Source organism: Zootermopsis nevadensis, unplaced genomic scaffold (genome assembly GCF_977971745.1).
Source record: "Zootermopsis nevadensis isolate Lab colony 2312 unplaced genomic scaffold, Znev_1.0 Znev_ptg000016l, whole genome shotgun sequence".
NCBI lineage: Eukaryota > Metazoa > Arthropoda > Insecta > Blattodea > Termopsidae > Zootermopsis > Zootermopsis nevadensis.
Genome location: NW_028259148.1, coordinates 1,724,310 through 1,736,433, shown reverse-complemented (window position 1 = coordinate 1,736,433; position 12,124 = coordinate 1,724,310). Strand labels below are relative to the sequence as shown.

The following is a 12,124-nucleotide window of genomic DNA, read 5'->3' as shown; positions in this document are numbered from 1 at the left end:
ATTTATAACTTGTGTTGGGCAAGGCCGTGGTCTAGGCAACACGGAGTTTTCCTTCGTGGCATCCCAATTACTCCATTCACACACAGAAGAAGGCAATGGCAAACCACTTCTGGATCATCTGCCAAGAACGTATATGAACAGGTCCCAGTCCGAGAAAAGGATGGAAGGATCCTGTTCATATGGACCTGTCATCAGACAGAACACTAAATAATAATAAGATGAGGTGGTCTAGCGGTTAGAACGCTGGCCTTGTAATCCTGGGGTCTCGGGTTCGATTCCCGGCGGTGCTCAAATTTATAACTTGTGTTGGGCAAGGCCGTGGTCTAGGCAACACGGAGTTTTCCTTCGTGGCATCCCAACAATTACTCCATTCACACACAGAAGAAGGCAATGGCAAACCACTTCTGGATCATCTGCCAAGAACGTATATGAACAGGTCCCAGTCCGAGAAAAGGATGGAAGGATCCTGTTCATATGGACCTGTCATCAGACAGAACACTAAATAATAATAAGATGAGGTGGTCTAGCGGTTAGAACGCTGGCCTTGTAATCCTGGGGTCTCGGGTTCGATTCCCGGCGGTGCTCAAATTTATAACTTGTGTTGGGCAAGGCCGTGGTCTAGGCATCACGGAGTTTTCCTCCGTGGCATCCCAACAATTACTCCATTCACACACAGAAGAAGGCAATGGCAAACCACTTCTGGATCATCTGCCAAGAACGTATATGAACAGGTCCCAGTCCGAGAAAAGGATGGAAGGATCCTGTTCATATGGACCTGTCGTCAGACAAAACACTACAAATAAAAATAAACGCTGATGATTCAGTAATGTTACCTATGCTGTTTCGACTCGACTGTACTTGAAGTAATTGTTTCATGGAAGTTTACACCTCTCATTGTAGGCTGATCTGGAGGTCATTCTCGTGTTTTGGAAGGGCGTTATACAGAAAGTAATGCTTAGTTAGCAGTTTTGTTGTTGTACTGATTGCTGGAATTGGTGACCCACGAGGAAACATGAATTACCTGACGTCATTTGTCATAACATGATATGCGATGTTAATACCTCGGTGTTAACAGAACTTGAAAGTCATCAAGTCAATATACCGGATCTAGTCGACGTTACAAACATTCCTTGTTGTGGGAAATTGTCATATTGAAGTGGTCAGTAAACATTTCGAGTAGAAAAAAATATGTGCCGATTGACTAAGTGGGTTTTCAAGGAAGTGTCTGGTCCACGTGTGGTCCTCTGGGTTACACGTGGGGTGTTTGGCTTCACGATCCCCATTATAAAATTTTGTAGTTATGAAATGTTACTAAGGGGCTCTGATTAGAACAGGTTATCTCGCGATACTGTAGGAGAGGTCTATTTGAAAAGATGGAGGATAATGTATTTCTTAGGGGGGATTTTTGAGCACGTGTCTAAACCTCGGGTGACCCTGGGAATGTATTAGAACAATTGCGACCTCTGATTGGTGTGTTTAACGGGCGCCGTAATTATGCTGATAACTGTGTAAACTTTATCAAGAACATTTTGCAATGTCGTTCTCACATTTTCTTAATCATTTGTGCAAATAAAGTAGAAAAATCGTAATAAACAACATGTGACTCATTTTAAGAAGGCTTAATTTTGTTTCAAGAGGAAAAAATAATTAAGTACTTATACATCGACATTCTGAACCTACAAAGTTCGTTCACAAATGTAGACCGTGTTCCTATTTCTACGCAATGGTTTCTTATCTTCAGGTTTTTTTAACTTAAATGTATTTAAATTAATTATTCGGTTTTGTCCGTCTAATCACAATTATATTTAAAATTTAAAATTTACAAATAAGATAATTAAATTATCATTTTATGTTCCACATCGATTTACAAATCGATTATTCGATGTGGAACATAAAATGATAATTTAATTATCTTATTTGTAAATTTTAAATTTTAAATATAATTGTGATTAGACGGACAAAACCGAATAATTAATTTAATATTTGATTCACAATATGACGCAATTATACTATTAAATGTATTTGTTATTGTTTCCATGCGTGCTACAGCACTTCTCCAAACCCATCACTCTTGATTTAATGACCCTAATATCATATCAATAATACCGATATAAAATTTGAGATTTGCTCAACAGTCATATCTTGCATCCTACTAAATTTAAGGGAAATCTGTTGAATATTTTTGTATATGAAAAACACGGTTTGTGAGACATAATATCACTTACCTTTTTTTTTTTCATTTGTTTCATGCAAAGAACTCGTAGTTGGTGACCGTAGGGAGATTTTGTTTGAATTTTGTTAGTACGGTGTGGGGAAAATACTTTGGCTATCCACCAAGTTCATGCTTCAGCGTTTTAACCGAGCTGAAATATGCGCTGTTACGTAATCTGACTTTAAATTCTGATGTCATCCATGTCACCGCATGCATAACTTGGTTGATCGTGCATCACGAAAAGCCAAGTGATCGGTTGATGCTGTGTGCTACAGACTGCCAGTCCGTCCGCTACTTTCAGAAACGTTTGGGTTTCCCTGGGACATTCAGAGGCGTCGCTTATCGAGAGTGAGTGGAATAGCGAAATGTAATTAATTAAGACAATCTCTGAGAATTTTTATTTATTTTTTTTTGGTGAGGGGGGGAACCGGTTTTGCGGATACCCCGACGCTGAAGTTCATCCACGACCTACTGGATACCTGATTCGGGGGATGTACCAAAGCGTGACCTGATTTTTAACACGGATAAATCCAGTCTTCGTACAATATGCGATTTCCTAAACCAAGATTTCTCTCAATGATTAACTGAAAGTTAGGGGATTTCCTTTTGTGTATTTCGTTTCTGTTGGGACTTTTCGCGAAGAAACGTCCGTCACAATTTATCCGTGGATGTACGCGTGTGGAACGTGGCCTGAAACCAAAGGCAGAACACAGAGAAAGTGTGTATTTGTGATCTAAAGCTTTCACGGTGAGTAACATTAATATAATCTTCCCCGGCTGTCAGAGCGGTGGTGCCGAAACGTCGGTGATTTTTAACCAGCTGACACGGGTAAGTAGCCCGAAATTATTTTATTTTTAGAATTGAGGGTTCGATTGACAATCCGTCTACACAAAAATTATTATTAAGAATCCACTACATGTTTCGACTTTAATTTTGGTATCTTCAGGTGGTTTTCATTAAGTGTTCGAAACTAATATGTATAGATATGTTAATTTGTTTGCATGTTTTCTGTTCATAAGATGGTAAAGTTGCGTCATATTGTGATATAATAAGTATATATTAAATCTTAAATATTGTGATTAGACGGACAAGATTTAATAATATATAATATATATGTTTTCTGTTGCTAATTTCACCACGTAATAGACTATCTTAAGCAGCTGACGTATTTTAGTGGAGTTGGCTATGTAGATGTGGTTACCAGTCGAAAGCTATAGATACAAACTGAAATAAAGGAAGAAGTTTTAGGGTTCCGGCGCTAATTTGTACCCACAGAGAGACGAAATGTGAGGTCAGGAGAAAATTACATAATGAGGATCTTTATAATGTGCACTCGACACCAGTTTTTTTTTTATTAAGAGTTTGGGTGGGGGGGGGGGTATGCCCTTGGTTTAACTGTTTCGCAATTGAGCCCAGCGGTGTTTTTTTTTGTGTGTAATTACGGAAATTAAACCTTCCGCTGTCATAAGAAGCTGTAAATTTGTTGACTAACAGAGCCACTTAACAGATAATCCATTCTATTGAATTCCGGAAACGGCCATATCATGTGTGTACCTATATTTAGCACTGATGTAACGCGACTGCAGTGCATTGCGTACATATTTGGTTCGAATGCTGGCCGGAGAAAAACTATTTTGAATGCCACGACAGAATTAAAGTTCTGCTTGATGCTGTTTGTTAAGTTGTTTTAAGTTACATTGCCGTGTTCACAAGAGCCTGACATGTATAGTATTTTTTTTTTTGGACAATTTTAATATTATCCTATCTACGCCAAAGTCTGTCTTAACGAAATAGAACTTTAACACTGTACTCGAAATTATCTAAATTATGGAAGTGGAATTTTCTTTACAACAGATAAGTTGTAGTTATGATAAAGAAGTTAGTTGGAGCCGACGTTTCAGAGGTGCTTCTCTGCCTCCATCATCAGGGTTCTACAACCCAGAAGACAGCCATCTTCGGACTCGTAGCCGTGAACACCTCAGATCCCACGTAGACATTGCAATTATTATGAAGGGATTACCTATCAACTGTTTAACATTGCATCATGAGTTAGATAAGATACGACGATATCCTTTTCTCTGCACACGTCATTAGGCGAAGAAGTGCTCTCAGAGTAGGCTACAAACATTTCAACAGAATTTTTTTTCAAGCTCTAAGGAAATCCGGTTTTGTATACGAATGGATTGATTATCTGCTTATTTAACGACTCTGTTTCAGCAACATGTGTCATAAAGTGTCGAATGAATTTTTGGAGGTGGTTATGAATGATTAGTAGTTTCGGGGTCTGGAAGCTGCTGTAGTCTGTGAAGGTAATGAACCTTACGTTATTTTGCTGGTACGGAGTAAAATCACGAAGAATCTCAGATTGGACACCCGGTTAGGGTTCAGTCGAAACCGATATTGAAGAAGTCCTGTCCAGAACATTTTCACTCCTACGCAAATTAATCTCGGAGCATTAATTTCAATTTTATGACGTTATACGTCCTTGGCGTGGGCCTATGAAGGAGAATATTTGGGCCCAAAGAGGGTACGTGAGATTTAAAAATTATATCTGGGGGTACGCGAAGACATCTTAGGGGGTACGTGAAATTTAAAAAAAATATATTATTTTATGATAAACACTGAATAATGAGTAATGTAATTTATTTAATTTATTTTAGATGTAGATTATATACTACGTATAACTTGAATTATACACAAACAACTTTGGGGGTACGAAGTTGAAGAGATATTATATCTGGGGGGTACGCGAACAAAAAAGGTTGAATACCACTGGACCAGACGGTCTGTCGGCACAAACCTTTGCATCCGTCGACTTTCTAAATCTCCATCTTGTGGCCGATGGTTAGGTTAATGGTTTCGAGCGAGCCAATGTTAAAAGCAAGTCACGGTTCTAAGACAACGTAGGAGGTGTGTTCGGCTGTTGGCCAATGAAATGACGCACGGAGAGGGGCTCGTCATTGACTTAACCACTAGTAGCTTGCGAGTTTGCTGATGCAATGAATTGACCCCTCTGGTTTTAAAGCTGTATATGCGCACTGCCATGGAATCAGTCTGTCTGAGAGGCTGGTGTGGTGAAGGTATATCCGTTTTTGCTAGATGCTGACCAAGGAAATTGTATTTATTGTGCAGGTATCATCGCTATGATCACGTAGCAGTGGACATGACGAGGAAGCCACATCCAGAAAGTAGTCACCAGCAAGCGAACACAAGATACAGTTGATTGTTGTGGACTACGAGTGAAGTGTCTTTTTTTTTGGGATTAAACTTCGTGTTCAATATTTTTTGTTTTTGTTTTTTGGCAAGTGTTTCGTCTGAGAAAGCAAACTATTATGAATCTAAACAAGTTAGGTGCAGTGAACGTTTTGTTAATTGTGACACTCGTTTCTGGAGATTCTTATCCTCCTCCGTGTAGCAGGTGAGTGAATTTTATTATAAACTGTTTAAAAATAATTAACTGAGAGGAATAGTACGTACGTACGTTCTGTAATTCTTACGTGGTTTTATGTCGTTATTTGAAATGCTTAATAAGTGCTCCTTTGTTCGTCGTTAATATATAAACGTGTAAATTGTTAAAAAGTTTGTATTGGCCGTTCCAAAAGTGCAAAATCCAGCGATATCTCCTTATAGTTTTTGTCTGCAACAAAAGTTTAAATAGTGCAGATATCGTTATCTAAAAATCCATTGTTAATCCTTTTAAACCACTTTGATAACTGTAAGCAACACTTGGACAGACATTTTGGTCACAGTATTTGTAATTCCCACATTAAACAGCGATTAATTCCCTCATTCGTAACGAAAAGACCGATGTTTGTGACGAAGATGTGTTTTCTTTGCGGTAGGAACTAGGTAGTTACATATTCAGATGAGCTTGGGGGGAGGGGGGGGGAAGTTGAATTTCGGCTTTTAAAACCGAAAGGAATACAGTATTTCACCATTGATGACTGAATACAAGTTTTATTCTGGATTATTGGAAGATAATTATCGCCTTTCTCTTCAGAACGAAGGACACGTTTTATGTAGATCGCGATGTATAATAATATCCCATGGAAGTAATTATTCCGTTCAAAAGACTTTTATTTAAGAATGAAAGATACTTTTTATGTAATAAGCAATAAATAATATGTTCCTCTCGGCAATAATGCTCAAAAAACATCAACTACAATGTATCAGGAAAACGGGATTTGAGTTTTATTGTGCAGAAATGCTGTGTGTTTCGTGAACCTGTACGCCAACCAGCTGTCTCTGTTTGAAGGTCGTAAGTGAATTGAAGGCCGATTAGATTAGTTGGTTTCCTGCCTGACTGTTCGTTCTTGACAGAAAATAAATTGTGAAATTCGTTCATCGGAGAATTTTTCTGTCCTTTGTGCCAGAAAAGACATGAATTTTCCAGCAACGTGTACATTTTATAATATTTACATTCTTACCGATAGAATCGTAGAATACTAGTTTAATCCAGTTTGAAATGAAACAGGAAGTTGTTAGGTTGGCTCGACACTGCAAGGACAATTCTTGTTGGTTTTAACAAGAGTAAAACGTGGAACATGAACACTGATTCGTGTCTGATATTTATCTTTAAGAAGACGCACTGTCATGAACATTATTTGCCTGTGTAATATTCGCGTGTGTCTGGGGTTCGATTCTTGGGCAGGGACAAAATATTGTCTTTTACGACGTACAGACTTACCTTGGGTGTCAACCATCGTCCAAACTCCTGGACTAACTCGGAAGGAAGTAATGCTTCGAGGTTAATAATGTGTGAAGTTTTTCTTTCGTAATCCAGAAAAAATTATATCTGCTACACGAAATGGCTGTAGAGAACAAGTCCTTTGTTGTCCGCCGTTCGTGGTCGCAGTCTGTCGTAAAACGTTGTATCACTCCGCGTGAACTATATTTTCTCGTTGCAGAAAGATTCTACGTAAAAATGAGTTCGACACTTAGCGAAATTTTTTCAAAGCATTCCCACGCTCCTACACAGTAAAACTGTAACTGTCCTTAAACATCGTCAACCACTTGATCTTCGTAACGGTGAAGTGGTGTGTTTTCTTCGCGGTACGGGCTGAATTATTATATATAATTTAGACGAGCTGCTTTAAAGGATTAATGAATGACGTGTGTACAGTAGTGTCTCTTGATAATATTTGCATTCGTATGAATGAAATGTGTTTAAAAATGACTAACATGTAGTACTATTGCCTGTTAACATTAATTTAATTAATTATTGGTGAAGTAATTGAGAACTAATTGGTGACTGCCCACAGTCACAAGTCATGTCTTGCGGTGTGATAATGAATTTACGTTTCAAAATGCCCACGAAAAGTTGTCGTTAGGTTAGCTATTAGGAGACTGGGGAGCGATTGAAGATGTTTCGAGAATGGAACAAGCGAGGCCTGGGGAGAAGCTCTAAATTAAGTTCCTCCGTTAATATGTGGTCAGGCTGAGGCCTATTCTTGGCGTAAGGATACGTGAATCTTACAGCACGAATATGGAGAACTTGGCACTGTAAATCGACGGTCCAGCCTTGTAAAATGAATATAACTTTTTTGTTTTTTTGTAATGGAACGAGCTCGTTGCTTGTGGTGTTGGCATTGTTGCCCCCTGCATTTCTAACCAGCTGACGTGTTTATGTAACAGTAATAATACGACATGGCATGTCGTGTCGCGGTTAAAAACGACTTACGCAACACTTACCTCACTTGAAACTTTCGCGTCTATTGTTGTGGTTTGTTTTGATCGCAGTGCAAAATAAATTGTCGTAATTATGCCTTTGTTGGTAACTGTTTTGAAGATTTTTACGTCGCTAATGCGTATTCCACATGTTTGAATGTAAAATTCAGCCCTGCCTTTTAGTAACGGTAGCCAATTGAATTATTCAATTATTACGGGGTGTGTAATAAGGTGGGAACATGAGAAGTGTTTGCTCGGCTCTTTTCAATTACAGACTTATCATAACTCGAGTAGTATCAATTATTAAGTCATTAATGTCATTTATCGTTCATATAAAGGAATATACGTTCTTTTCTATCAAATCAAAGACATCCGGGTTACAGATCCTACAAGAAAAGCAGACTGATGGAATTTGCCATGTGATAATTCCTAATCACGAGGTGGATCTTACATCGTCTCTGATTTTGTCTTCATTTGTTAGTTTTATAACGGCCTAAGTCACGCTGTCTTGGCCCCTTATTGTATGTCATCCCGCATGTCATCGAAAATAACTTCGACGTTGACATGGAACGAAGTCCTGCTTAATAATCTGGTACTTGGCGCTCAGCTTGTGAAGGCACCCCCCTCCCCCCGGGGACACCCCCCCCCCCTTATGTCAGTTAAAAGTTCTATACCTGCACTCGACTCCATGTTGAGCCGGTTTAAGCTAATTAAATCCGGTTTTCGCCCTCGTATACGACTGAAGGTTAATTTTAATATTTAATACAGAGAGTAACATCCAAACAGACAGAAATATTCATAATTATCGCTGTGAGAACCTGAAATCTCATCTTCTGTTTAGATTTTTTTTATATATATATATATATATCGAAATTTTGTGGAGAGCTTGAACTTTCCGGAGATCCTGCCAGTCTGTAACCGGTGCATTATTCCGGGCGGTACTGGGTTTCTTCCAAACGTGCTTTTCAGCACATCAGACACTTTCACTGTTTCGCATTCCCCCCCCTAGAGAAGGGGTTCTCAACCTTTTTCGATGGCGTACCACTAATTATAATTTAACGCTTTAAACCTACCACAAACCAAATTTGTTCACGAAAAAAATTATTTGTGATAATATTATATTTTGATTTTCGTACTTCGTAGATTCAGAAACGCTGCCCTAGAGCGTTGATTCGTATTTGTAATAACATCGAAATAAAATGATTATGTCGCATTAATAAGACAAAATTAATGTTTGTCAGAAATTGTCAATAAATGCTTCAGTATTTTTAGAAGTTTTTTTTTTTTTGTGAAGAGGGGGTGTTCATACACTCGTAACACAAATCAGTATTATGCATTGTAACCTACAGGCTAGTCAGTAACCTTATTAATGACCAACATAATTGGGTACTGTAACTTTGTTTGAAATCAGGGAACTTTATCTTGGTAGGGTTGGCAGTAACATCGATTTGATACATCGCCACGTGGCTCCAGTCCACCACGCCCTCCTCACACTCTGAGTTTTCTGATATCTGATGTTTCATTCGGAACAGAGAATTAAAATTAACCTATCAGATTTATCGCGTACAACCGTATATCTACTTCTGGGTCACCTTGTGTATTTTTAACGCGTATATTGTTTTTTTAACGTGGTGTGTCAGGAGGCCTTCCACAACGCTAGAAAGTTGACAGACATTCCTGTGAAGCCAACCGATACATGTGAAAACAAGGGAATAAAAAACGTCTGGCTGTTAGAACCGATGAGAACGCAGTGGACAGACGAGATTGCCTTCAGATTCTCGGTGCCTTTTCCTGCCGCCATTTTGTTGTTACTTAGTCGGTTAATGGGTTAAGAGTCGACTCGAGTTTTTCGTGATTGTTGGCACAAATACAGATTGATTAAACCACTGAAAAATCGGCCGAAATAGACAACTCAGGCCGTTTTGTAAGTCGACAATGGATGTTGAGGTCTCTTAATTCAAAATTATCTCAACAATGCTAAGATTATTATACGCTAAAGTAGAAACTTACGTAGATTAGTTTCGTGTCAGGGATTTTTTTTTTCGGAAGTTGGCTGTAAAGAAAATTCTCGCCTTCAACTGTTGGCGCGCGTTATGATATTTTTGTTTTAACTGGAATACAGATTTTTGCAGTTCGCGACTCTAAACGGTACTTGATTCACCTTCTGTGCCTTATAAGACGAAGTTCTTATAATATGTCAGGGATTATTGTAGTAGGTTAACTTATACATTGACGCCTTATGACAGGATCGAACACGTCTCAAAAGTACGAATTAATTTTGTATCTCTTAGAGAAAAAATTGATGACTGTAGATGAAACCGTACTTACCCATGGAGTTTTTAATGCAAAACCGAGTGAGGAAGGCAAACACCTTTCATTTTCCACCTTCAAAACGTTTTAATTTGTATTTAATTACGTTGCGTTACGATGCGATAAATATTTTCGAGTTTCGGACGTCCCTTGTGTCGTTTTTCCCTGGAAAACTTCGGCGATCATCAGGTAAAGTGAGATATAGAACCGACAGAGCAGATTCCTTTAAAAATCTTCTAGTCACTTAGCAGGCCAACAAATTTCTTGTCATCGTTCTTAATTTACCCTATCCTAAGCCAGTTTAATTCAATCCACACACTCACGAAACAAAAATTTTGTGTCGGGCAGTAACATTTGATGTTTCCCCATTCCAAAAGACAGGGAAATGAGAAGTGCACAGAGTATTTTAATCAGAAAACATACAGGAAAGAGAACACTTGAAAGACCTAAACACAAATCAAAGGGTATATTAGAAAGGGTCTTGGAGTTTCAGAGGAGATTGAAGGCCCGTTCTTCGTGATAGATTTCGACAAATAAATTGTTTTGTGTGTTGTCTTTTGATCATGAATTTGGAAGGGGAAAACGTCTTGTCCCATACGATGACCACATCATATTACTTGCTCTAGAAACTACGCGAAATAACTCTTTTGTGATCCCTAAAAGAATAAGCATAGAAATATTCTGGGGGGGCCATAATTTAAATCTGAATTCACTGGAAAGTAATTGTCCTGGCTGTTATGAAATTCTCTTTGTAATCCGTGGGAGATTCTCAAGGTTGCTTCTGAGAAGGATGTCATATGATGTCCTTGAGGAACATCCTGCTGTCATTTACAGCAATGAAATAATACATTTTTTTTTCAGATTTGGTGATATATTATGTTAATGAGGTTATCTAATTAAAAGTCCACCCTTAAACTAGTATCGGTGACTCGAATTCAATCATGAACGAATTGATCAGTGAAGATTTCCGTCTTCTGGGTTGTTGCGCTGTGTAGTCTGGTCGATGTTAACCAACGTTTCGGAGGTCATACTGCCTCCATCATCAGGGCGATGAAGATTCCTGTCTTCTGGGTTGTTGCGCTGTGTAGTCTGGTTGATGTTAGCCAACGTTTCGGAGGTCATACTGCCTCCATCATCAGGGCGATGAAGATTCCTGTCTTCTGGGTTGTTGCGCTGTGTAGTCTGGTCGATGTTAACCAACGTTTCGGAGGTCATACTGCCTCCATCATCAGGGCGATGAAGATTCCTGTCTTCTGGGTTGTTGCGCTGTGTAGTCTGGTTGATGTTAGCCAACGTTTCGGAGGTCATACTGCCTCCATCATCAGGGCGATGAAGATTCCTGTCTTCTGGGTTGTTGCGCTGTGTAGTCTGGTCGATGTTAACCAACGTTTCGGAGGTCATACTGCCTCCATCATCAGGGCGATGAAGATTTCCGTCTTCTGGGTTGTTGCGCTGTGTAGTCTGGTTGATGTTAGCCAACGTTTCGGAGGTCATACTGCCTCCGTCATCAGGGCGATGAGTATGAAGATTTCTGTCTTCTGGGTTGTTGCGCTGTGTAGTCTGGTCGATGTTAACCAACGTTTCAGAGGTCATACTGCCTCCGTCATCAGGGCGATGAATACGCCAAGACCTGTTTGTTATAAATATTTTTCTCCTGTAATTACTGAGGTGACATTCTGAAAGGAACATTTGTTTTTTTTTTGTTTTTTTTTGGTGAGAAAGATTTAAGAATTCTGCCACTCAATGGATCTTGCATTTGTTAATGTTTTCCTGGTGAAGGACACAAAGTATTAACATATTCATGAGATTTATATGTGAATAGAATGTTTTGCTCAGTTATGGCACTAAATACACTCGTGACAATTTGGACAACCCTGCCAGCCCAGACTATTAGATTTTGCAAGTTAATCGTTCATTTCCCCCCTCTCAAATACC

General features: G+C 38.9%; 2 protein-coding genes across 8 annotated transcripts in view; one reads left to right on the top strand and one right to left on the bottom strand.

The window, feature by feature from the left end:
* The window catches only part of LOC110831725 (IQ motif and ubiquitin-like domain-containing protein), a 39,941-nt gene extending 32,388 nt beyond the window's left edge, over positions 1-7,553 (bottom strand). The window contains exon 1 of the mRNA XM_022068050.2: positions 6,900-7,553. The gene's annotated coding sequence lies outside the window, so the exon portion shown is untranslated. The remainder of the gene's footprint in view (positions 1-6,899) is intronic.
* Positions 1-12,124, top strand: part of LOC110831726 (trehalase) — a 49,112-nt gene that overhangs the window by 20,426 nt on the left and 16,562 nt on the right. For 3 of the 7 annotated variants that reach the window (XM_087349356.1, XM_087349355.1, XM_087349361.1), the window contains exon 3: positions 5,345-5,630. The exons of 3 other annotated variants lie outside the window; for them this stretch is intronic. In XM_087349356.1, the coding sequence (XP_087205482.1) occupies positions 5,545-5,630 (86 nt within the window). In that variant the 5' untranslated portion in view covers positions 5,345-5,544. Of the gene's footprint in view, positions 1-5,254; positions 5,631-12,124 lie in introns of those variants that run through there. One more of the 7 variants, XM_087349357.1, reaches the window with a different exon arrangement.